The sequence below is a fragment of the Meriones unguiculatus genome, chromosome 16, assembly GCF_030254825.1.
Source record: "Meriones unguiculatus strain TT.TT164.6M chromosome 16, Bangor_MerUng_6.1, whole genome shotgun sequence".
Classification (NCBI taxonomy): domain Eukaryota; kingdom Metazoa; phylum Chordata; class Mammalia; order Rodentia; family Muridae; genus Meriones; species Meriones unguiculatus.
In genome coordinates, this window is record NC_083363.1 from 22,722,074 (window position 1) to 22,749,125 (window position 27,052).

The following is a 27,052-nucleotide window of genomic DNA, read 5'->3' on the forward strand; positions in this document are numbered from 1 at the left end:
TTTAGACTACTTCCTGCTGAAGGGACATCGGGTTCCTTGGGACAAGTTTGACCTTTGCGGCCATGATAGTCAATTTCTTCTCTGCGGGTGACTACTTGACAAACTGCAACCATTTGCAACAAACTGCAACCGGCCAACATAGCAACAGCAAAAACAGCCACAGCAATAGAGGGGGCAGCACTCTTCTGAGCACCTTGGCTCCTCTTGGGGCTCTGGCATTCATGCCCTCGCCAGACGGTGCTCTTAACTGTTGAGCCATCTCTCCAGCCCTTATAACTAAGTTTTTAAAGAAACCAAAAGTTCCCATCACAGAATCACTTTTCGAGTTTCACGGTAAAATATTAGTGCGGTTTGAATATTGCCAACCCTTCCCACTGTTACAATGAAAGAATACCATAACAACGGATGCCTTAATGTTCTGATTCTAAATTGGTCAGTTTCCTTCTCAGGGAATATCTGGAGCCATCTCTGCTGTTGAGCCTTTGATATCACTTAGCTGTGTTCCTTTGTGTTGGTTTGGTGTTTGCTGCAGATGTTTTGAGGCATGGTCTCCCATAGCTCAAGCTGATCTCTAGTTCACTATGTAGCCTAGGATGACCTCGAACCTCTGACTCTGCTGACACCACCTCCAGAGTGTTGGGATTTCAGGTAAACTCTAGCATACCTGACAACTCTCCTGTTTTCCTTGTATCTGATGGCGATATTCTCGTCCTTGCAGGTGGTATTGTGAAGGCAAAGAGCTTGAAAATTCTCCAGATATCCACATTGTACAGGCGGGAAACCTGCACTCGCTGACCATTGCCGAAGCCTTTGAGGAGGACACAGGACGGTACTCATGCTTTGCTTCCAACATCTATGGGACAGACTCAACTTCTGCTGAGATTTACATAGAAGGTAAAGCTAAATATTTTTGGAGCATGGCATGTACTATCAAAATATAATTATCTGTAATTAAAAACATTCACCTGTTGTACTCATCTGGACACTGGGGATAGATAATAGCTATGAACAAGTAGACAAAAGTCTTCAGTTGACATGAAATTACGTTATAGTGGGAGAAACCACAACTGAATGAGATAAACGATGATAAATACACAACATTATAGAAGAAATAGAAAAGAATGAAAAGGAATTGTGTGTGTTGGCTGTAATTTAAATTAGGCGACTGATACAGACCTCACTAGTCCGATGGCATTTGAGGGAAGGCCTGAAAGAAATAAAGTGGTGGTCACAGGAAAGTCAAGGGAAAGCCACCTTGGCAGAGAGATCAGAACGTGAAGGATCCCAGCCGTGAGAGAGCACCAGTCTTGTGGTGGAAATGAGCCAGTAGTAGTCCACAAGATGCCAGGTGAATAAAAGCCTGGTTTACCCCTGGTTCCCATAGTGAAGGAGAGAATCAGTTCCAAAAAGTTGTCATCCGACCTCTATGTATGCCTATACACACACACACACACACACACACACACACCACAAGTAATAATAATAATAAACAAAAACAATTTAAATAAAATAGGAAGAGTTAAACCAATATGGTCAGAATGGATCGGGCAAGGATGAAGGCTTCAGAAAATGAAGCCTGAAGTTCAAGGTGGAGGGAGGCAGGTGAGCAGAACCAAGTCCTTCTCAGTCATTGCGAGACTTTGCTTCTGGAAGGTTCTGAGGACAGATGTGGTATGACATGAATTTCCTGAGCTGCTGGTTGAGGTACACACTGTGAGGGGCCAGGCGTAGAAGTTTGGTGACCACTTGAGGCATTCCAAACAGGAATCGTTTTAAAGGAGAAATCAATTTGTTGTCCTTGGGTATCTGTTAGGCATTTGTTCCTATTTGCTTCATCCCCTGTGTTTCAGCTGGGACACTGTTCTCTAGTACTTTTTCCTGCCTGTACAACACCTTAGTATATGCCTTGCCTCGGGCACTTACATGATATATGATCATGGAGTAAACTCTCATTTGCCAAGAAGATTGCAAGACCAAAGTGGTCACATTCCTCTTTATTTCCCTCTGTCGGTGATTTCCACAGGACTAAGCACATATTGAATATTTGACGGACGTTCAGTTGGCAAGCACATGGGTGGGAATGTGTTCCGTGTTTTCAGCCTCAAGTGTTTGGAGCACAGTAAATACCTCCTGGTTTAGCTCTACTGTGCATTCCTGGAGTGTAGAAGTAAATCTAGGACCAGGCATCCGGTAGGAGAACTGAGATTGTGTTCCTGTTTGTCCATTCTGGCATCTGGACATCGAATGCTCCCACTCCCAACAAGAAGGACCATTTGCTAATATTAGGACAGGACGGAAGAGCCCCCGCCTACACCTGCAATGTTTGGAGTCCAGAATAATACCCTTTCACCCACTCGGTGGGAATTTATGAACGCCAGGGAATGCCTGCAAAGACTGTTAGTCCACTGACCTTAGCAGGTGCTTGACACTCTGGAATTGAGACCATGGCCTGGTTCGTTTGCCCTACACCACTCACTGGTATGTGCCCTTGATGGGATCCTTCACTTCTTAGGGTCCCTTCCTCCTTTGCCAGATTGTTCACGTGAGGAACCACTAGGTTGTTCCTAAGTCTGAGACTCCTTTTTAGGTCTTCAGATGCTTAAGAGTTTGTTTAATAAATGATCGTTTAAAAAAAATCCCATCTCTTGTTTTCATTTCTCCAGGAGTCTCTTCCTCTGACTCAGAAGGCGACCCTAACAAAGAAGAGATGAATCGGTAATCCTGATAGTTAAATATCCTCAGACTGCAAGAGAACCCTAACTAATGTCTAGCACTTGAAGGAGGTGGTTTCATGGTAGAGCGTTCCATTTCAAGAAAACGTGTGTGTGTGTGTGTGTGTGTGTGTGTGTGTGTGTGTGTGTGTATGTGTGTGCATGTGTGCTGTCTAGTTGTTATGTTTTACAGCCCTCTACTATGGCCCCAAGACTGCACTAGTCAGTGGAAACCAAGCAACGTCACAGGCTTCCTGGATATATAAGATTTAAGGTCTTGTAGAGAGACATGTACAAGAATTAGGGTAAGAAATGTACAAGAAAGCCAGACCCCTATAATCCCAGCATCCAGGAAGGATTTTGCAGGCAGCCCTCTATGAGTGAGAGGTCAGTTTAGTCTACAAAGCAAGTCTGGGACAGCCAGAGCTACACAGAGAAAACCTGTCTCAAAAAAAAAAAAAAAAAAAATGGACAAGAGTAATAAAGTGCAGTGGAACAGGACCATGTATAGGCTGAACGAGAAGGATCTCGGTCTCTCCATAGACCAAGAGAGAGGTCAGGAAGCTCAGGAAGGGAAGAAATCACACTTTATTCCTCACACTTCCTATGTATCTACCTTTGCAGTAGCTTGCTCTTAGCTTTTGTATGCACTAGTAAATCTAGGATTTCTCTTTCACTGCTTCCTGCCATCATTGGCAAGACCATTGTCCCATTCATTCCTCTGTCTGTATCTGTACGCCATCGCCTCCATCAAGGTCTTCCTCCCTACCCAGCCCTCTGCTCTTCTGAAGACTTTGAGGAGTACCAGCTGCTCTCAGACAGACCATTCTGGTCTCGTCACTTTCCTGACCTAGAAGAGATTATCTGTAGAAAACCAAAACCAAACATAAAACGAGTAACATTGAAAAAGAATCTTCAAGTGCCCTCCACGCAAAGCCCTGTTCAGGGGACTGTCAATCAGGCTGCTCTCGTCTCCGCTGCCTCAGGCGCTCTGGGCGGCTGGCCTCTCACTCAAGCAGCACAGAGCCGTTTCCAGCTTTTCCCTCATCCTGTGCCCCTTGTGGAATTTCCTGTTGTGAAAACTCTTACTCATTGTTCACACCCAGTCTAAACGTCCTCTCTCTGGGTTCCCCAATAGACTCCTGCTCAGCTACACACTTACCAGGCCTCTCTCCGGGCCCCGAGATCCTGCTGCAAAGGCTAATGGGTATGAGTTTTGGCCTACACGTTTCAATAAGTGAGAGAGCTCTTACCTTAAATCTTGCCTTAAATTTACTTGTTACAGCAAAGATTTTTAGCTTCAGCTGTATATAGCAGAGACCAAACTAACTGAGACTTAAACAATGGAGATGTCTATTTCTCATTTACATACAAATCAGCATTTGCGTGGTAAACAGGATTCTCAGTCTATTAGGTACCAGCATGGGACACTGTGGGTCACTGGTAGCCAGATCTAGCTTTCTGCTCACCTCATGCTAACACGTGGCCCCCATCTCTTTAGTGTGAGAGGAAGAAATGAAGGTCGCACCAACCCTGCTTTTGAGCCATCTCACTGAAGCTGCATGCATCATTCTCCCTCATGACTCACATCCAGAAAGTCATCACAGGGGCACACCCCGCTCTGTGAAGGTTAGGAAACAGTCTTTCTGTGGAGAAGCCATGAGAAAAAATAAATGATTGTCCTAGTGTAGAGGGAAACAAGTGCTACGAAGTCAAAGATAGGTCGTGTAATTTGGCTTTTTAGGACACATGCTGCCTGTCTGGGAGAAAAAGTAATTCTGTGTCCTTACGTCCTTCTTGGTTGTACAGAGATCCCGCAAGCATCCATACTGACTGTGGTGAAAGTGGGGATTTGCTAAGCATCTGATGGGAGTCGTCTCTTTTAACCCTTCTAAAAGCCTTGTGGGCTGTGCATGATTATTGACCCATTTTAGAGATGAAGAGGCTGAGAGGCAACATTCCGACCAAAGAAAGGGTAGTCCACTGTTGGTGGTCAGGGGTCATATGCCCCCATGGGACATAGGTGAGAGGCCCATGTTCAAGATCATGAGGACCCTGAGAGCCCAGTGTTTCCTGTTTCCCAGAATCTTTCACCCAGAGGGCAGCCTTCCACTCTGCCTTAGGCTCTTTCTCTTGTGGGTTCTCTGGCCAGATCCACAGACCTCTATCTTTCTCACAAAACTCATTTTCCTTCTGCGTTCTTCTCAAGAGTACTTCCTGGTTCAAATCTCTTTAAGTTAAACTGTATAACTTTAAAGAACTTATCGGCTTTAGGATATTTCTATTTTCTTTTGCCAGGGCAAATTGCAGAGATAAAGCTTTTTAAAGCCTAGCCTCTTTTTTGAATTTTTTTCTTTTCTTGCTTGAGATGGGAAGAGAAGGAGCCATTGATGAGGTACTTGCCAAGTGTGCACAAAGCCCTGAATTTGATTCCCATATAGAACAGGTGTGCCTATAAACTGAGTACTCAGAAAGTAAAGGTAGAAGGATCAGAAGTTCAAGGTCCCCTCAGCAACAAAGCCAGTTCAAGGCCAGCAGAAAGAAAGACAGAACAAGAGAGAAACAGACACAGAGAGACAGACACAGAGATAGAGAAGCCAAATTTAGTGGTGTAGACCTTTAATCCCAGCACTTGAGAGGCAGAGGCAAATGGATCTATCTCTGTGGCTTCAAGGCCAACCTGGCCTACACAGTGAAAACCTGTCTTTAAAAAAGAAAAAGAAAAGGAAAAAAGAAAGAATGAAGAGAGAGAAGGGAAAGATTTAAAAAAGAAAGAAAAAAGACAGGAGGTGTAAAATAGACAGTGACAGCAAAACAGATCTTTAGGAATGACCTCCAGCCCGTGCTCCAGCCTGTCAGGTGTGAATCTCAGACGACTGTTGATGTATCTGACTTCCCGGCTGTACCCCAAGCAAGGAATCCAAGGCTAAGGATATTGTCTTCACGTGTGTATTGCCCAACAGAGTGTACCGCAATGAAATGTTGGTGAATCCTTACTTGTGGAATATTGCCAAAGACTTAACTATACCCAACTCTAAGCAGTGCTGACATTACTTTTTGTAAGCAGTTATCTGTTTATAATCTCTATTTCAATAATTTCTCAGAATCCAGAAGCCAAATGAGGTGTCCTCACCTCCCACTACCTCTGCAGCCATTCCTCCAGCAGCACAAGCCCAGCCTTCAGCGACCCAGCCCAGGGTGTCCACCATCCAGCAGGTACACCTTGAGGGCAGGGCCAAGCTCCCCTGCCGTAATCACTGCGATAATCATTTTGTCTGCATGAGCTCATTGCTTCCGAAGGCTTTGGGAACCAACGCCTCGGGAAAACATCATAGGAGAAGTTAGTTTCCGGCACCCCCCGTTTTATGAAGAGTTTTATAGAAAGTGCCAATCGCATGTGAACCGATGGGTGTGCATCCTAACTGTATTTCATGGTACTTGGAATGATTTCTACTTACTAAGACAAGCAAGAGGTCGGCGGCTTCGATGTTGTTGTTTTAGAAAAATAATGAAGACTCAAATTTTTCACGTTGATGATAATGTTTATTATAAAGCATCCAATGTACAGAAGCATATTAAGTAAAAAAACTCGAATAGGAGCCGGAGAGGTGACTCAGTGGTTAAGGCCAAGGGTTGCTCTTGCGGAGGGCCTGACTTCAATCCCTGGCATTTGCGTTGGGTGGCTCACAACCAAACATAATCCTGGGGAATCCAGCTGCCTCTTCTGGCTTCCGTGGACACCTGCAGGCACGTGCACAAACAGAGTACATGCCTTACACATAAATAAACCTAAAATAAAATCTTAAAACAAAACCCACCAACATTAGTCAAGGTTCAAGCTCTACATCCCTATCCCTCAGACAAATCTCCAGCCAATAGTCATAATTGCTAGGAGGGACCTCCAGACATTTTCTATTCATATATAGAAAATATTTGCGTAGGCATGCGCTTTAAAACATAAATGATGCTTTCCAAATGTATGTGCTGCATGTTAATGATGATCTAAATAAATATTTTTTAATGTACTGATCTAGAACTTCAAAAATTATTCAGGATCACTTATCTAACCTTTTCAGTAATGGGGAAGGTCAACTTTGACTCCAAATACGTTGGTCTTTAAACTGTGATTTGTGTAATCGCTGCACAATGATGAGCCCTTTTCAGCCTAGGACTAGTTACCTGGACCCAAGTGGGGTTGGAGAAGTTTGTTTTACAGCCAGTCTGACCTAGGAAGAAATGCAATCGATTCAATCTACAAGCTCAAGTCTGTGAGTCATGAATTTAGAAATCACTAGGGTTTTGACTTGAGATTAATTTTATACAACAAAGTCTGTAGATCTGTTATCTTTAGGTCTATCTGTGCGGTAGCCATGGTGACGATGGACCTGTTGTTGATTCCTCCTCACAGTGTCAGAGTCCTACCAACTACTTGCAAGGACTGGATGGAAAGCCTATCATTGCCGCTCCAGTGTTTACAAAGGTAACCAAATACGACTTCTTTCTTTCTGCCTGGGCTTTAAACACCGTGGAACCCAAAGGACCTCCGATCCCATGAGCTTATCTCCGGATTTGTCCTTTGGAAGTAAATGTAGGAAGTACAGTGTAAGGGGGTTTTGTGTGTTTTGGTAGTTTCTATGGTATCACATCTAGTCCTAGGCTTATTTACTTTATTTTACTTTTTTGAGATAAAATCTCATATATCCCAGGCTGACCTTGAACTTGCTGTGTAGTTTAAGATAACCTTGGACTTCTGATCCTTTTTACCTGGGACTCTTTAGTTCTAGGATTACAGATGAAGACTGCTACACCAATTTATTCATTGCTAAGAACTGAACCTTGTGTGTGCTAGGCAAGCACTGTGTCAGTTAAGCTATATTCCCATTTCCAAGGCTCACATCTTTCCTGCCTTATCTTCTTTCTTCTCCTTCTTCTTTTTCTTCTTTTACTAAAACAGCTGACAATTTTATTTTCACATTTCACAGTACAAAAAAACTGCACTTTTTTGTTTGTTTTTGTTTTTTCAAGATAGTGTTCCTCTGTTGTAGCCTCAGATGTCCTGGATGAGCTTTGTAGATAAGGCTGGCCTCAAACTCACAAAGATCCACCTGCCTTTGCTGGGATTACAGGGGTGTGCCACTGAGCCCGGCTAAACGCGATTTTTAAAATCCTACTTCTCCTCTCCAAAAGTCTTCCTTGTGGTGCAGGTAGAAAACACTCGGGCTCTGCCTGGTGATCTCCTGGAGAAACAGAGCAAGAAAAACAAAACTGATAAAGAGCCTTCTGCTCTTTCCTGTCTGGTGGAGTGGGCACCATCACAGGGTGAGCCTCCCATGGGTGGCTGCATTCCAGGAACAGGCTCCATGGGCATCATCCCAGGAAGAGAAGGGCTCCCCCCTGGCATCATGGGAGGGTGCAGGCGTCATACCAGGTCAAGGAGGAGACTGGGAAGGGGGAGGGGATCGTGGCCCCTACAGGAGGAGGATGAGCAGAGAATGGAGCTGGGGGTGTCTTCCCTTGTTGAAATGCAGCCGTTGTTTTGTCAGTCAGGCTCTGGACCTGGTAATATTCTTTCACATTCTCTCTGCGTTTCCTACCCTCGCAGTCTCACAGACTGAGAATCATCGGGAAGATGCCTGTCACAGCAGGGACACTAAAACGTAGGCATGCTGCTCATCAGGCCGTAGGCCACCAAGCTTTGTGGCCTCAAGTCTCAGATTTCTAATGACACTTTTTGTCAGGAGGGAAATGGACTCACTGCTAACCGTACTGACCTTTATGCCGTTCTAGAGGCTGTTAATCAGTCACTGCTGGACATCAGGTGACAGGACTCTGGCCACTTGTCGTTCTAGAGATGGATCCTGACTTTCAGGAGAATCCAGTTGAGGGGCTTGCCTTTGGTGCTCCGGGAAACAGAGCTCAGTGAGCGTCTTAGGAGGCTTAACATAAAGCCTAGATAGGACAGGTCGCTCACTCCTCTGCTCTGTGGCATTCGTGGCTGTGGAATCATCGAATTCCAAGTCACTGTCTTTGTATTCTGAACTTGGGAATTCAGTCAGAGGTTTTCATTTACAAAGGGAAAAACCAAGGGAGGGTCGGAGGGACTAACCTAAAATTCCACCTGTGTCGAAGAGCTGGCTAACGGTGGGGTTAGGAGTAGGAACAAGTTTTCCCACTTTGAAGACTGAGATCCTTTCCATATGCAGCATGCACTGTGGCCCAAGGCAACAAGTTCAAAGGCAAACAAATAAATCACATTGGATTTTTGTTTTTATTTTTCGAGAAAAGGTTTCTCTGTGTAGCCCTGGCTGCCTTGAAACTCACTCTGTAGACCAGTCCGGCCTTGAACTCAGAGGTCTGCCTGCCTCTGCCTCCTGAGTGCTGAAATTAAAGGCGTGCACCACCATGCCCGGCTCACATTGGATTTTTTTAATATTATGAAACCCAAATGTGTCTTCATGATATTCTTCTTACTATGAACAGCACATGAAGACTCAAAGAGATTTTTACTGTAAAAGAAATGTGGCTTGAGCCATGGATATTAATGGGGGTCAATTTTGTTCTACCAGGGATCGGTGGATAATGCCTGGAAACACTTTTGGGTTGTATTGAGAGGGCTGTGCTGGTGGCATGGGGAGATATGGTTAAGCACGGGGTGCCAGCTCCTCCCCCCAGTAAAGAATTATCTAGCCCCAAACCTCTACAGTGCCCAAAATGAAGAACCCTGGTTTCAAGAGAGATGGCAACTGTGGTCTTTTCTAGCACTCTTGCTAGATCCACAGCTGGCCCAGGAGGGGAGTTCCACCATACTGCAGGAGATCACCTAAGGTGGCTTCCCGAAGCCAATCATGGAGTCTAGAGTGATCCCTGCCTACCATTTCCGTGTCAGTCAGACACATTTCCTCATGTGAGTGAGAGAGCTCTTTATTTTTTAGATTCATTTAATAATCTAAGTTATATGATCTAATATAATTTATTAAAATTAGATTGCTTATAATAATATTCATAGTAATAATAATAAATGATGTTTCAGCCCCACTATCATGAAATATCGTTATGATTTAGTAGATATCTGTTTTTGTCTCTTGTTGGCACTGCTAAGTCATCTAGTCTTAAGATGTAACATAAAAGTGACATAGAAAGAAGGCAGTTTGTCGTGTCTGCTTGTCACAGGTGAGAGACAGCGCCGACTCTCCAGAAGTAGCTAGCCCCCCAAATACTCAGCATCTGGTCCCAATAAAGTCTCCGTCTCTCCATTCTCAGCACCTACCACCCCTCCGTCAAAGCTGGGGTGTGCTGGGGTTCAGATCTCCTAGAGTGCACAGCTGGTACATTCAGCACACACAGATAAAGCTGTTTCCGTTTTAGCTTTTCTCCCAATCACCCTGAAAACTATGCAGATACAAGTTTACAAAGGTGCAGTCTGGCACATGGATGCTTGCCTATAATCCTAGCAGTCAGGATGCTGAGACAGAGAGGGGATGTTCAAGGTCCAGCCTCGTTTACACAGAAAGACCCTCTCTCAGAAAAACCAGTAAGTTCAAAAAGCTTTTTTGTTTTGTTTTGTTTTCTTTAAAAATATCTGGGTTCCTTGCGTAGTTCAGTGGTTAGGTACTTAGCAAGCACAGAGCCCTGGGTTTAATCCTCAGAGAGAGAGACAGAGAGAGAAAGAGAGTGAGAGAGAGAGAGAAAATGAATCAGGACCTTTTAATATTAATTCTTCATAGTTAATTTCCAAGGTCAACCAGAGCATCCATTTTTAGCTGTTTTTACTGAGGTGGCACTCTTCCTCATTAGGTGTTCTGGTTGGCAGACACAAATGCCTTTGACAAATAAAAATGGAGAAGTAAATTAGATACAGTGAAGTCTATAAAAATATTAGCTTGCTGGTGGGAAATCAGCTCTTGGTACACAGACTCAAGCTCTGAGGCGGCTTCTCCTACCCACTGTATTTGGGCTTTGGCCTCCATAAATGGGATCAGAATTGACCAGGGACATGGGACACTAGGATAGGCTGGGGTTCAAATTCCAGAGAGACTTATCAGCTGCAGTGTGCTTGCGTTAGTCAGTGAGGACAGGACTGAGGTCACAGTCACTGCCGGTGTCATTGGCGAACTCCTGAGTCACAGCCACCAAGGACTGTATTACGCCACCAAGCCACGGCAGCAGCTGATTTGCATGCGTCTGTCCGGGTTATTCAGTCTCTCTTATCTCTTCAGGGACTTCTGGCAGCTCAGCTCATGTGACTCACTTTCTATACAGCCCGACAGAGCATTTCTTTGCCAGTTATGGCAAGACGTCATTTTGTTTTTAAAGCACTGATTAGAGGGTGGAGTTTTCTTTAACTGTTCTTTCCTCCTTTGATGATGGAAAATGCTTATCTTCATTGTTTTCATTTTCTTTTGTTTCTTTTTTTTGGGGGGGGAGAGCGGGGGCTTCAAAGCCGGGTAGACCTGGCTGTCCTAGAACTTGCTGTGTACACTAGGCTGGCCTCCACACACCTCTGCCTCCCGAGTGCTGGGATTAGTGATGTGGACCACTACCATCCGGCTCGTACGGTCCCTTCATAGGAGGCTTAAGTGAAAAGAAGTGCCTGGCTGAACAGAGGCAGAGTTAGTAGTAAACTGGCTTCGGTAGGTGTTTACTCACAGAGAGCGCCTGGGCTTGACACGTTCTTATGAACGCTAGGCAAGTGCCTGCCACCGAGCTACAACCCCAGCCCAGCCTCACGCAGCCCAGACTGACCTCAGATTCTCTAAGTAGCAGTGGAGGATTTCTAACTCGTCCTCTTGCCTGCGACTCCCGAGGGCCAAGGGTTACAATGTATTGTTTGTGATTATGCTTGCTTTACTTGGTGCTGGGAAGCAGACCCAGGGTTTCGGGACTGCAAGGCAATCTGTCTACCAACTGTCTACCTCCTCAGCTCACGTCATGTGCTTTGTTTCTTTTAATTTTACAGGTATCCGTTTATTTGGGGTGGGGTGGGCACAAGGCATGCATAAGAGTAGAGGCACCATGCATGGGTCAGTTCTGTCCCTCCACCGTGTGTGTTCCAGGGATGGAACTTGGGGTTGTCAGTCTTGGTGACAAGTGTCGTCCCTTTGAGCCATCTCGCCACCCTGCCTGTGTTTTTAAACACTCCGAGCACGGAGCTAGACCACCCTTCCTCCCCTTTGCAGCATCAAAAACACTTTGCTCTGCTTAAGAAGAGAACAGCACTCAGACTTCTTGAGCAGGGAGGGAGATGACCAAATTAGAATCTTGCTCCTGTCGCCTCCCACTCAGCGGCAGCTGCCCTGGCGGGCTCTCAGGGCTGCAGCAGCCCTGGCGCTGGCTGCTTCAGTGGTAATTTGAAGAGCGTAAGGGGGCAGGGGAAGCGAGAATTTGAAGAGCACTACATTATGTAACAGCAGAGGCAGGAAACCCTGAAATAACTGGGCCAGTGGCCAGATCCAGATTTCTGAAGACTTCCCAACCCACCAATTCCAGAGACTTTTCTGCATCAACTTTTGTCTGGGGCACCTGTGACAACCAAACAGTAAAGGAAAATTCTGCCTGTATTTTTGTAGCTGTTAACATTTTTTTTCTGTGTGTGTGTGTGTGTGTGTGTGTCTTGCATGACCACATGTCAAAGTCCAAGTGTGGAGGTCAGAGGACAACTTGTAGGAATCTGTTTTCTCCTTCTACTAGTAGGTCCTGGGATCAAACTCACATCCTCAGGCTTGATGGCAAGCACCTTTACCCCCTGAGCCATCTCATCAGCTCCTATTGGTCTATGTCAGTAAACCTTTTCGGGCCAACTCTGCACATTCACTTGCTTCATGCCCAAAAGTGCTGAAACATCTGGATTTAAAAAGAAATAACAAGCTGGGTGTGATGGCTCATGCCTTTAATCCCGGCCCTCTGAGAGGCTGAGGCAGGCTGATCTCTATGAGTTTGAAGCCAGCCTGGTATACACAAAGAGTTCCAAGACAGCCAGGGCTACACAGAGAAATCCTGTCTCAAAGAAGAGAGAGAGAGAGATAACAAAATAGACCGTGAGCTAGTCTTAAAAATATTCATTTGTTTATTTTTATGTAGATAAGTGTTTTGCCTGCATATATGTATATGTACCCTGTGAATGCCCTGTGTCCAGGGAGACCAAAAAAGACCCCAGACCCCCTAGAACTGGAGTACAGACAGTTGTGAGCCACCATGTGGATACTAGAAATCAAACTTTGGTCCTCTGCAAGAACAAGTGCTCTTAACTGATATATATTTTTTTCAAGACAGGATTTTTGGCTGGTCTGGACTTGCTTTGCAGACCAGGCTGACCTTGAACTCACAGAGACCCACCTGTCTCTGCCTCCCCGATTGCTGGGATTACAGGCGTGTTTCTGGTTGTTGTTTTTGTTGGTTTGGTTTGGTGTGGTGTGGTGTGGTTTGGTTTGGTTTGGTTTGGTTTGGTGGTGGTGGTGGTGGTGGTGGTGGTGGTGGTAGTGGTGGTGGTAGTGGTAATAGTAGTTTTTTTTTTTGAGACCAGGTCTCACTATGTACTAGTACTATGTACTAGAACTCACTATGTAGACCAGGCTGGCTTCAAACTCACAGAGATCCACCTGCCTCTGCTTCCAGAGTGCCGGGATTGAGGGTGTGTGCCACTGTGCCCGGCTGAGATGCTGTTTCTGAAGGTATCCTTGCACTGTGTCTGCCAGCCGAGGCCCACTAAGCAGTAACCCACATCTATGGCACCTGGCACTTAGGGTGGGGACAAGCCAGGTTCGTGGTCACCTTTATTCTGTAGTAATACTTCTATTTCTGGATCTTCAGGAAAAGTGGAAACAATGGGTGCAGGGCTGACTGGTCATGGAGTCTTTCCAGACTGTGTCAGGTCTGCAGTGAAAGAACTCGAACATGATCTCGGTGACGACAAATGAGGCCAATGTGTACTTTGGCTACTGTTTACCTCAGGAGGCTGTGGACTTTTGACTATTGTGACTTTCGTTCAGATCCATAATTTTAGTAAAGATTAACTCAGTCTTAGTTGAGGACTGTCCAGTTTATCCTGTTCACCCTTAGTGAAGGTAGGAGAATGTGAAAGTCTGTCCACCTTATGTGCACTTGCTGTGTTTGGTTACTGTGATGAAATACCAAAGACTGGGTCCTTTATTCGGGAGAGAGGGTTACGTACCTTACAGTTTTGGAGTTTTAAGGGTGTAACAATGGTATTGGCTTAGCTCTGTTCAAGATCTCATGGAGGATGTGACACAATGGTGGGAAAGAGAGAGAAGGGATAGGTTCAGGCAGTGAGACAGGAAGCAGGATTAAAAAGAAAGAAAGAAGGGGCTGGAGAGATAGCTTGGTGGTTAAGAGCACTGGCTGCTCTTCCGGAGGACCTGGATTCAATTCCCAGCTCCCACATGGCAGCTCACAATCATTCATAGCTCCAGTTCCAGGAGATCCAGAACGCCTCTGGCCTTCCTGAGCTTTGGGCATATACAGGTGGGTCTCCAGACATCCAGGCAGGCAAACACCATTCATAAAAACTGTTCTGAAAAAGAAATAAAGAGTACCTGGCATGGTGGCGCACGCCTTTAATCCCAGCAGAGGCAGGTAGATCTCTGTGAGTTCAAGGCCAGCCTGGTCTACAAAGAGAGCTCTAGGACAGCCAGGGCTGTTACACAGAGAAACCCTGTCTAGAGAAACCAAACAAAAAAGAAAGGAAAGAAATAAATTAGAACTAAGGAGCCAGTAACAACTCCTCACCAGACTTTGCCTCTCGGAGGCCCTGCTGCCTCTTAGCACAGCCGCACTGGATTGCAAGCTTCTAACGGGGAACCTTTAGGGAGACACATTTTAATCTGAATCAGCCCCACCCCGTGAGAAGACACCCAAGGTCGACCACTGTGGCAGATGCCACCTGCACCGTGTCCTCGGGGCTTGACTAATTTGTATGCCTGTGTAGCCACAAGCGCCGTTCCCCTATGAGACGTTGGCCACAGATTCTCCAGGCCTAGCCGTGCAGGCCTCTAATTCCAGCCCTCAGTAGATGGAAGCAGGAGCATCCAGAGCTCAAGGCTGACCTTAGCTACATAACAAGTCTCAGGCCCCTTTATCTAAAAAAACAAAAACAGCTCTAGCAAGATGGCACAGTTGTGGAATTAAAGGAAAGCCGAGGCATTAAAGAGTGTGTGCGGCTCTTCCGAGGACCTGAGTTCAGAGGATTATTTCAGGTACCCCACTACAGCGTGTGAGGGGCTCTGGTACCTCTTTATTTTTTTTTTTTTGGCCTCAGGAGCCACTTCTACCCACATACACATAATGTGAGGCCCTTGTGACCCCATTTCTGAAAAAGAAACTCTGTCTTGAGGGTAAACGACCTGGGCTTGAACTCCAGTTTCAAAAAAGGAGAAAAACCCACAAAAATGTGCTTTGACCACTCACCCCTGGTAGTGATCAGCCGTCACCCCTGGCAACGGCTGATCAGTGAAGACCTGGAGTTTACCCAGGTCTTCTTTACAGTTTGGCCCTCCAGACAAACAATTTCCTTCGGACACCTGATGTTTGTACATGTCAACCAATCAAATAACTGCTAAGCTGCAAGTTCCCAAACCTTGCTGAAACCCTAAATAAAAACCCTCTCTCCCTGAGCTCGGAGCTCTACACTTGAGAACCACTGTGTAGGTGACTTTGTGGGCCTGAGTTCGAGTTTGTAATAAAGACCCTACTGTGTTTGCATTGGACTCGACTCCTTGGTGGTCTTTGGGGTCCGAGAGACTTGGGCATAACAATATACACGTAATTAAAAAGAAAAAATAATGCCAGGTGATGAGGTACATTCCTTCAATCCTACTACTCGGGAGGCAGAGGCAGGTAGATCTCTGAGTTCAAGGCCATCCTTGTCTACAGAGGGAGTTCCAGGATGGCCAGGGCTACACAGAGAAACCCTGACCTGAAAAAAACCAAAATAATTAAATTCAATTTAAAAAAGAAATGGAGAGATGCCTCATCAGGTAAAGGCACTGTCTCCAAGCCTGATGACCTATGTATGCATGATCCTTAGGTCCAACGTGATAAAAGGAGAGATCCAACACCTCCAAGGGTTCCTCTGACATCCACATATGTGCCATCACACTCATGAGCCTCTAAACACACAATAAATAAAAATGCAATAAACTTTAAGGAAAAAAGAAAACCCACAGTTTGTGACAGTGATGGCTTTGAGTCTCAGCACCTTTTTCTAAGTGGCTGGTAAGAGCACCCTTGAACTCTTCTCTGCTGAGTACTGACTCCAACTGAGGTGAACTTCCGTCTCCTCCCTGCACACTAGCAAGTCTGCCCTGTGCACAGCAGCTGTGCAGGGACTCAGCTGACCTCTCAACAGAACACACTTCTCCACTGTTACTGTCAAGCGAGACAGTGCGTTCTTGAGGCTGTGACACACCTCTCAGAAGGGTCCCTGTGCGTGAGGGCACCGCAGACCCCCTGCTGAGAGCTAGCTTAGCGATCAAACTGAGCCACGAGCCACCTTAGAACATGTATGTTGACCTCCTCCTCTTATAGCGTTTACACAATCTCTTCTGTCGCTACCATTTTTATCGAGACTGGGATTTTTCTAGCGTGTTTACTTCAGAAGTAATGAAAATTTCATTACATATTAATTTAGTGACAGATCTTTGACTGCCACTACAGGTTACAGTAGGCCCCAATGTTGACCTTTTAGCAGATTTTCCCCCACCCAGAGGTCAAGGAAGAACATACCACATAACAGTGCGTGGGTGTTACCTGTTTTCTAGCTTGTCATTATGTGTTGGGGAAAATGAGGGATGACTAGATTTTTCAATCCAATAGCGGTTTTTTGTTTTTTTTTTTTTTTTTTTTTTTTTTTTTTTAGCCACTCTGTGTTATTCAGGCCATGAATGGTTTCAGTAAACTAATTTGGGACTACACAAAGAACTGAGCAGTGACATTGAACTGCAGTACCCCCTGGCTGTCACGACGCCAATTCACAGACACGTCTGAATTAAAAGTCAACTGCTGTGGGCATTCAGGCCAAAGTTCAACCTTGTGGCACTGGGACAAGACAATGTCATCTACAACACTTGTACTGGAAAACTGTGCAGTTGACCAAAACTACCCCACTGTATAATATTTTTAAGTAGGTTTATGGCTTCTTTGTTAGGCATTGCTCACAGCTGCTGGAGGGGCGTGTGTGTGGTGTGTGTGTGTGTGTGTGTGTGTGTGTCTGTGCAACCCACATCACTAGACAAGGGTTATAAATGTGTCAAGGCAATGCACAAAATACAGTAAGTTTTGTTTAGACAAGAACTATTAAAAAGATCATAAATAATAAGAGTGAATGACAAAAGAAAAAAAGAAAGAAAACTAACAAATAAAAACAAGAATTACTAAAAAATGATCTCCGTTTACTCAAAATAGCTTACCTAATATTGAATAAATGTGGTCAGCACTGAAATGGAGGTAAAGGCAAGAACTATTGAGGAAAGAGCCTTGGAAGGGTTGGATGGCGCTATCTTCAAAACTGGACTCGGCGTTCGCCCACTGGATTGAGGCTGCCGGAGACGTAGGAGATTTGGAGAGAGTCCAGGGTGGAGACGGTGTCCCTAAATCCAGGAGTATGGTCCCCAAGTGGATAGGTTATAACGTGCTTCTCTTGTCCCAGATGCTACAGAACTTGTCCGCCTCTGAGGGCCAGCTGGTTGTCTTTGAGTGCAGAGTGAAAGGCGCCCCATCCCCGAAAGTCGAGTGGTACAGAGAAGGGACTCTAATAGAAGACTCTCCAGACTTCCGGATCTTACAGAAAAGTGAGTCCATGCTTCTCCCATAACACTTACTTTTTAAAGAAAGTGTTTCATCTAGGTTTGTTTTTACGTCTTTAACAAATCAAATATACAGTGAAAAGCTAACATAATGGGGCTAAAGAGATGGCTCAGCAGTTAAGAGCAGGGCTGCTACTCCCGAGGACCGAGGTTCAATTCCAGCTCCCACCTGGAGAGCCACAGCTGTCTGTAACTCCCGTTCCAGGAGATCTGATCCCCCCTCTGTTTCTGTGGGCACTGTGCAGACATTGTACACAGACACAGACAGACAGAAACACCCATACATGTAGAAGATCTTTTCAAATTTTTTTTTTTAACTACCATAAAAATGACTTGTAAGAATGTCTCCTAAGGCTGGGTAGTGGCACACTCCTTTAATCCCTGCACTCAGGAGGCAGAGGCAGGTGAATCTCTGAATTTGAGGCCTATAAAGTAAGTTACAGGACAACCAGGGCTACACAGAGAAACCAGTTCTCAAAAATAAAACCAAAGAATGTCTCCTAAGAATTAATTGTATTACTATTTTAGCAGGTGTTCTCTCTCCACAATTTCTCCATACGTCTTTTTTTGAATTGCTTCTTTTTTCTTATTTTATTTTTAATTTTTTTTTTTACTTATTGTATGTACATTAGTGTTTGACTGCGTGTATGTCTGTGTGAGCCTGTCAGATCCCCTCCAACAAGAGTTACAGACAGTTGTGAGCTGCCGTGTGGGTGCTGGGAAGACAGGATCTCACTGTGTAGCTCTGGAATTATGTTGACCAGGCTGGGCTTGAACTTACAGCGATTTCCCTGAGTCTCCCTCCCAAGTATTGGGACTAAAAGCATGTTCCACAATACCCACATATAATTGATTTTTTTTTACACAAAATTTCATAGACATCTTCCCATTTTAACATGGCTTTCTTCGTGATTTAAGTTATTAGTTGCATTCGTTTGTCATATATGTGTCTGTATGTGTGGATACATGCTCCACAGCGCACCTGTGAGGTCAGAGGACAGCTGGCAGAAGTAGGCTTTCCACCTTCACCTGTGGGTCCTGCAGATTAAAGTCAGGTGATCAGCCTTGCTGACAAGTGCCTTTACCCACTGAGCCATTTTGCCAGCCATAATTATAGTTTTGTTTTTTTTTTCTGTCTTGTAGTACTAGGGGTTGAACTCAGGCAAGCACTCTAAGCTGCTTACAAGTTTCGTTGCTTTTAAAACTAGTATAAGTCATGGGCCAGCCAGGTGGCTCAGTGGGCACGTCCTATATCCCCAGACTCATGTACACTGCATGAAGAATGCCCTGAAGGTTAGTCTTCTGACCTCCACATGCATGGCAGCAGCCACAGCAATAATTCTAATGCTGTTTAACCGAGAAAGAAAAATCAGTACAAGTTTTGTATTGTGTAGAAGATAGGCAGGAGACAGCAACTCACTGAATGCCTGCAATTAGACAAATGCATGTGGAACACCTATATTTTGAGGTAGGTACTCTGAAGAAAACCAAACAATTTTGAGATAATGAACCTGCCTTCAAGGAATCTTTTGCATGTCCTGAACCTCTTAAGCTTACAAACTTACAGAAGGAGGAAGCTACATTGCATAGACATTAAGAGTCCAGAGCTGAGAAATATTTCTCAAACATCACACACTTTCTTCCAGGTAAAGCAAGTCATGGCCCAGTGAAATGGCTCAGCAGGTACAGGCACTTGCCTTCAAGCCCTAAGACCTGAGTTTGATTCCGGACAGCGGTAGCACACACCTTTAATTCCAGCACTCAGGAGACAGAGTCAGAATCTCTGTGAGTTCAAGACCATCCTGGTCTACAGAGTAAATTCCAGGACAGCCAAAGATACACAGAGAAATCCTGTCTCAGGAAAAAAAAAAAAAAAGACCTGAGTTTGGTCCAGGATCCACATGAGTGCTGTGGAGTTTACACGATAGATAGATAGATAGATAGATAGATAGATAGATAGATAGATAGATAGATAGATGGATAGATAGATAGACAGACAGACAGATAGATAGACAGATAGATAGATGGATGATAGATAGATGATAGATGGATAGATGGATTGATGATTGGTAGTTAGATATAGATAGATGGATATAGATGATGATAGATGGGCAGACAGACAGATGATTATAAATGATAGATGATACATAGATAAATAATTTAGAGATCGATGTTGAGATAGATAGAAGATAATAAGTGAAATATACATAGATAAATGACAGATGATAGACAATATAGATAAATGATTTCTAGACAGATGACAGAGATAGATGATAATGATATATAATGATTGCTAGATGATAGATTAGACAGACAGATAGACAGATAGGTAGACAGACAGACAGACAGGCAGGTAGACAGATAGGTAGACAGACAGGCAGACAGACAGACAGATAGATTGATAGATAAATAGATAGATAGACAGGGCTAGTCCTTCTGACTCCCAGCTCCCTCTGGCATTCTTCCTTGCCTGGGGGCCTGTAGCTTGTGTTCACTGTGTGAACCTAGGTATGCTTCATGATAAAGCACTGTTTAGCTACTCTCCAGCTGCCCCTCTGTTGCCTTCTTGGGCTCATTGGTACCTGGGTCATTACTTGACCTTGGCAGATTGTCCTTTTCACTTCACCCCCAAGAAAGCAAGGCCTCGGATCCTACAGGGAGCTTCAGGAAGTGCAGATTCTCAGTCAAGTAAATGCTCACAACCTTTTGTTTCTTTCTTCTCCTAGAACCTCGCTCCATGGCAGAACCAGGTAAAGATCACCTCGGCTTTAACTTATTAATAAGTGTGAGTGGTTTGAGATACATGCCCATGGAAATATGTTGCAATTACTCCAGAGTGAAAAAAAAATTTTTCTAGAAAGATCAAAACAAATGGCAGCTGTTATTGTAGAAGAGGGAAGGAGGGGGCATGTTCGAATTTTCGTATCAATTCAACACCTGATATGATTATAGTTTTTTTTTACGTTTTCCTGGGGATCTTTTTCCTCTGACCATTACTTCCACTCATTTCATGCCCTCCTCAAAACTGGGCTTGGAATTTCCTTGATGCCAGGTCAAGTCCCATCCCACAGCCTTTGTGTCTCAACCTTAATGAATGAAGCTGGCACTGTCGAGAAGTGAGAACACTTGGCTAGCTTACCCAAAGCCATGGGCTTGATCCCCAGTACCGGTCCAGAGAAAATAAAGAGACAATTCATAGATCAGACTCAGAAACTTACAGAGGCTGAGTAAAGTGTGTATGCTGTTCCTTGATTTGGTTTTGGAGCATACTGAAATAGAAGTGAGGGCCAGGAAGCATTCGCCAGGAAGCATTCGCCTGTGGGCAATGTGAGCCTTTTACAAATCAGAGCACTCAGGCTGCCTCTGTAACCGCATCTGTGAGGAGATTGCTGGCAGTTCCATTACAATTCTCTTCTCACAACAAAGGCATTCCAGAAGTAAGCTCGGAACAGATCTACTGCAGACCTACACTAGACCGCAGGGCATATAAGACAAGGATTCTTTCTCCCAAGGAGTACCCAGTGTTGTCTGCCGTAAGCTCCTGGGAAATTCTTCCAGATCAGTGGTTTTCAGCCTTCCTCGTGCTTGGACTCTTTAATACAGTTCCTCACGTTGTGTTGACCCGCCCCAACAACATAAAACTATTTTTCTTGCTACTTTATAACTGTAGTTCTGCTACTGTTATGAATTGTAATAAAAATATCTGATCTGCAGGATCTGGTATGTGACCCCGTGAAAGGGTCATTAGACCCCCAAAGGGGTCGTGACCACAGGTTTAGAACCACGTTCTAGAGGGATCAGTCATCACAGAGTCCTGAGAAGCCAAGCTTCCCCGACTGCCACTGCTTCTGTGATTTCGTCCTACTGACCCTGCTCCTCTTTAGTTGTCAAAGAATATCTGCCTGTACTGATTTTAGGCTCCAGTCATGTGTGAGGACTCCCTGGACTGCGTGTTATGGCTCCACAGGAGTGACTTTGGCTTACAAAGGGAGGCGCCCTTAGCTCTCTCACCTGGGATTTCTGTTCTCCATCAGCCAACTGCTACTACTTAAACAAAGCATTTATTGACAATCAATAGCGATCCAATTTTTGTGCTGCTGGGAATCAAACCCAGCACCTCCCGCATGTTAGGTACGAACTCTTCCACTGAGATATACCCCAGCGCTTCTGCCCAATTTTAAAGTTTGGCCTGTGTTTAAGATTATCTCCCGGTGAAATTTCCCCACGAAAATAATGAGAGACTGGGGTTTGGAAAACTGTCTCATGAGTTTTCCCATTTCACACACACTTCCTTTCCCTTCGATCTTGCTTCCCCCTGGCTGGCCAAGGTTGTGGTGGGTAAGGTAAGGAGAGCAGGGCAAGCCCGAGCTGGACCTTTTGGGGATGTAGCTCAGTCGCTAGAGGGCCGCCTGAGTGTGCTGTGTGACCCATTATCACAAACCCTTCCTGTCCTGCCGGCAGAGGAGATCTGCACCCTGGTCATCGCCGAGGTGTTTTCCGAAGACTCCGGGTGCTTCACGTGCACCGCGAGCAACAAGTACGGCACGGTGTCCAGCATCGCACGGCTGGACGTGAGAGGTGAGTGCTCCTTGGCACTGAGTGCTCCTTGGCACTGAGTGCTCCCCAGCGAGGAGCCCGACAGTGTGAACTTCAGCCACCTTTCCTTCCCGCTTCACCCGTGAAGCATAAAGATTTAAATCAGGCCCTAGAGAAATGACTCGGCCATTAAGAGTCCTGGCTACTCTCCCAGAGGACCAACATCCAACACTCACAAGGCGGCCTCACCACCGTCTGTGACCACCGAGCCTGCGGTGCACACCTTTAACTCCACCACTCGGGTGGCAGAGGCAGGTGGATCTCTGTGAGTTCAAGGCCAGCCAGGGCTGGTGAGAAAATGGATAAGCAGATAAAGGTACCTCCCACCAAGGCTGACTAGCTGAATTCAGTCCCCAAGACCCATGCGGTGGAACAATACTGGTTCCTGCAACTTGACCTCTGACCTCCCCTTGTGCCTCGGCGCACCTGCATGAGTGTATGTACTCATGCACAAAAATAAAATAATAATAACAACAACAATAAGAAGAAAATGTTCCTGGGGCTGGAGATCAGAGTTCAGTTGGTAAAGTGCTCTCCTAGCACGAATGAGCCCTGGGTCCCCTTCTCCAGCACTGCATAAACCAGGCATAGTGGCACATACGGATAATCCCAGCACTGGGCACACGAAGGCAGGAGCCTCAGGAGTTCAAGGTCACCAGCCACAGAGGGAGTTCAAGGCCAGCTTAGGATAAAGGAGACCCTATCTTAAAAAAAAAAAAAAGTTGATGAGCAATGTCCAGTTTTCAAGTTCTTATTTCACTTACAACCACAATCTATTCAGTGACCCTGCTGTGACATCATACTTTCCGAGAAAGCATCTCCTTGGCCTTACATAAACTTCTCAAATTCTCTCTCTCTCTTTGTTGTTGTTTCTGGTTTTTCCAGACAGGGTTTCTCTATGTAGCCATGGCTGTCCTGGACTCACTTTGTATGCCAGGCTGGCCTCAAACTCACAGAAACCTGCCTGCTTCTGACTCCCTGAGTGCTGGGACTACAGGCGATGGCCACCACACCCAGCTCAACTCTCAAATTCTTAAGAGCACTTCAGGGAGCTGGAAGATAGTTCAGGAGGTGCAATGCTTCCTTCACAGACTCCGGTATCCTGGAGTTCAGTGCCCTGAATCTATGTACAAAAGGCAGGCACGGTAGCCTGTGCTTGTAATCTCTGCGCTCGGGCCAAAAAGATGGATCCTTGGAACTCTCCACAAGCACACACCGCGCGCGCACACCCCCCACAGAACGCTTAGATTTTAGAGGTAGGCAGTCAGGGAATCAAGCTCACATCCAGTAAACCAAGCTCGTGTCGCACACGGCCACACACAGAGCACAGATCAGACGTTCAATTCAGTTCTGCCCCCTCACATCCTCCCTGTTCTTGAATGCTCCAGATTTGGGCTGTTTTTAGCAAGCATCTTCCTGTGTGTGCGTTTACCTGGCCCAAAACTTTCCCACTTGCAATCAGGTGCCAGTGCCTGACCAGTCCTGTCGGTGGCCTCCAGCTCATGTTCCCTAATTGTCCTTTCAGGAAACGAAGACATCAGTGATAACGGAGCTCTTCACTCAGCCAACTCCACCCCTAACCCAGCTGTGGCTGAACAACAACCCTCCCCGCCCAACCCACAGCCTCCTTCCGAGGAACAGCCCCCAAAACCCAAACTGGAAGGGGTCCTGGTGAACCATAATGAGCCCCGGTCCAGCTCCAGGATTGGGCTACGGGTGCATTTCAACCTACCTGAAGATGACAAAGAGAGTGAGGCATCTTCCTGCGGGAGTGGAGTGGCCGGTACCAGCCACACGAGGCCGAATTCCTTCCCTGAGAGGTTCAATGGACAGGAAGCCCGAATCCCAGAGCCTTCCTCCCCTGTCAAAGAGCCGCCTCCAGTCCTGGCCAAACCCAAACTGTAAGTCAAAAACAGAACGAATAACTGTGAGTGCCTGTGAGTCTGACCTTAAGAATTATGGAGATGAGGGCTGGTAGGATGGCTCAGCTGGGAAAAGGAGCTTGCCACACAAGCCCAGTCTCTGGGAGAAGCTCTCACAAGCATCTTCTGACCTCCACCTACACACACGCGCGCGTGCGCGCGCACACACACACACACACACACACACACGAAATTTAAAAATTTGAATAGTAGAGTTGTAGCTCAGTTGTCAGAGTGCTTGCCTAGGAGGCATGAGGTCCAGGGTTTGATCCCAGCACTACAGTAGGTGAAGTAGGGCATACCTGTGATCCCAACATGATGGGCAACATGATATCTTACCTCAGACCAAACCAAATCAAAGACAGAGCTGAAAAACATAATTCCAAGTGAGAAAATATACATCGAACGCAATGAAGAGCGTCCATCTTTGCATCTCCATGAATGTGCTTCCACTGTCATCCTCATTGTAAACATTCTACTCCCACCAACGTGGCACCTAGATTCAGAAAGCACCTGTCGAATGTTAGCGTTCTCCACGTAATGCATTTCTGGACTCTTCTCACAGTAGAATACTCTTTCTTGTTTCTAATAACCTTGACAGTTTGTCCTTGTGTGTCTCTGCATCAACCTGAGCTTGTGTAGTCATTAAGAGACTCTTCAGTTTACTTAAATGGTTCTTTGCTAATGACTATGATGGGATGCAAGAAGCCTTGCTCTTTTGGCTCAGCCCAGGAGCTTGATTCTCTGGAGAGCCCAAGTCAGAGCCTCACCCCGTGTTCAGTGCTCCTGCAGCCATGGAAGTACACAGCACGCTTAGCATGTTTCTCCACATGTATTAATGTTGGTGATAACGTGTATTACAGATAGTGATAGAAATTATAATTATCAAGTTCACGTAAGGTCATCAGAGAGAAAGGAACCTCAGTTGAGGAAAGGCCTCCAGGAGACCCAGCTGTGAGGCATTTTTTCAATTAGTCATCAGTGGGGGAGGGCCCAGCCCATTGTGGGTGGAGCCATCCCTGGGCTGGTGGTCCTGGGTTCTGTAAGACAGCAGGCTGAGCAAACCATGGGGAGCAAGCCAGGAAGCAGCACCCCTCCATGGCCTCTGCATCAGCTCCTGCCTCCAGGTTCCTCCCCTGGCTGAGTTCCTGTCCTGACTTCCTTCATTGATGAACAGTGATATGGAAGTGTGAGCCAAATAAACCCTTTCCTCCCCAGCTTGCTTTTTGGTCATAGCATTTTGTTGCAGCAACAGAAACCCTGACTAAGACAGTCAGCAAGCAGCTTACAGCATCGGGCACTGCACTCTGTCCTTCGGTGCTGATGGGGAGATGATCACTGGGTGCCAGTCATGTTATTTCCTTCGCTCATCAAACCCTTTGCTCATCGATATGATGAGTTTACAAAAGAGAAAGAGTTTATTCAGGAGGCAACCACAAGTGGAGGTGGAGGACAGTTCCCAAAGGCACATTCTCAGGGTGGGGCTTGGGAAGACTCCTAGGCAAGGCGAGGGGACCGGATTTCAGCTGTTGTCTCTCTGGGGAGATGTTAGTGGTAGGTAAGCAGAGATGAGAACCAGAGGTTGATGTCATTCTTTTTTTTTAAAGCTTTTAAAATATATTACATTTATTTACTTGTGGAGAGGGTCGTGTGCTCCAGCACCCAGGCAGAAGTCTCACTTGGAATCTTGTTTTCCACTCTGTTTCTTGTTTTATGGTGTGGGTGTGGTTCTCAGAGAAGGGAGTTGGGGGGTGGGTAAACCAAACAGCTTCCTTAGGCTCTGCCCTCTCTGTAGGTGTTTTCCTATCCAGGCACTAAGTCGGGAGGGGGGGGGCGTGTTCACAATAGAGTGTTGTGTTGCCGGAAACATAAGGTTGAAGACATAAGAATTTATTTATGTTAAGAATGCTAGTCACCAGCACATGTTCCCTCCCTGGGACCTCTGATCGTCAGGACATCCAATGGTCCAGCCATTACACGGTCATTTCAAGAACAGGAAGAGCAAATGGCCAGAAGTCACAGTCTTGATGTTAGAAGCCTCTTTAGGATGCCTTTTTAGAGGTCTTACCCAGATTCTTCTGATCTCATCTCTTCGACCAGAATTGAGTCCCCTGAATGCTAGCTGCAAAGGGAACTGTCGTCTTTAGTTACACATGTTGCAATCATGGAAAAAAAAAATCAAAACAAAACAAAACAAAAAAAACCTGTTTTTAGGCAGGTACAGTAGCACAGAGCTGTGATCTTAGCACATGAGAGGTAGAGGCAGGAGGATCAGGAGCTCAAGGTGGTTCTCAGCTACATAGCAAGCTCAGGCTAGGCTCCATGAGACTCTGTGACAAGAATGACAAGAATGACAAGAATCGGGTTCCTCAGGAAGCAAAGAACGAAAGTAGACAGTGCCATCCATCAAATGAGACTTCCAATCAATAAAACAATTTTTTTTTTGCAACGGGTGACACCCTCTAAAAATCCAATACTCATCACTATATGTTTAATATTCCTTGCCTGTTTTCCTTTTTAAGTTTCCTCTTCATTGTGTTTATGTTTATATCAGTATACATATTAACATACATGTACACACACACCCTCTGTGAACCCTCATACCTACAACTTTTACTTACTAGTTAAAAATAAAGGATTTATTTCATGTGTATGTGTATTTTGCCTGCATGTATGTATCTGAACTATGTGTGTGTGATGCCCACATTGGCCAGAAGCAGGAGTTGGATTCCCTCAGTTGTGAGCCACCCTGTGAGTGCTGGGAATCACGCCTGCGGAAGAGCAGCCAGTGCTCTTAACTGCTGAGCCATTTCTCCAGCTCCCTACTGCTGCTGCTGCTGCTGCTGCTGCTGCTGCTGCTTTTTTTTTAATTGTCACATAACAGTTGTACAGTTTGGGGTACCATGTGGTATTTCAGCGCAGTCATCACTCTGTGTAATAACCAATCAGTGTAATCCGAAAGGCCAGTACCTCAGCTGTCACTTGTGTGTGGGGCTTTCTCATACTA

At 45.6% G+C, this 27,052-nt stretch overlaps 1 protein-coding gene and 1 long non-coding RNA gene across 2 annotated transcripts in view; one reads left to right on the plus strand and one right to left on the minus strand.

Annotated features, from left to right (window-relative positions):
- Mypn (myopalladin) overlaps nucleotides 1–27,052 on the plus strand; it is a 76,862-nt gene that overhangs the window by 24,252 nt on the left and 25,558 nt on the right. The window contains exons 2-9 of the mRNA XM_060369429.1: nucleotides 719–894; nucleotides 2,664–2,715; nucleotides 5,816–5,927; nucleotides 7,120–7,191; nucleotides 17,371–17,512; nucleotides 20,254–20,277; nucleotides 21,989–22,105; nucleotides 23,649–24,024. Coding sequence (XP_060225412.1) covers nucleotides 719–894; nucleotides 2,664–2,715; nucleotides 5,816–5,927; nucleotides 7,120–7,191; nucleotides 17,371–17,512; nucleotides 20,254–20,277; nucleotides 21,989–22,105; nucleotides 23,649–24,024 — 1,071 coding nt within the window. The remainder of the gene's footprint in view (nucleotides 1–718; nucleotides 895–2,663; nucleotides 2,716–5,815; nucleotides 5,928–7,119; nucleotides 7,192–17,370; nucleotides 17,513–20,253; nucleotides 20,278–21,988; nucleotides 22,106–23,648; nucleotides 24,025–27,052) is intronic.
- Nucleotides 6,233–9,670, minus strand: LOC132648363 (uncharacterized). The gene is made up of 3 exons (XR_009586751.1): nucleotides 8,483–9,670; nucleotides 6,780–7,948; nucleotides 6,233–6,452 (listed from the first exon to the last, which is right to left on the minus strand). It is a non-coding gene; the product is annotated as an uncharacterized LOC132648363 (long non-coding RNA).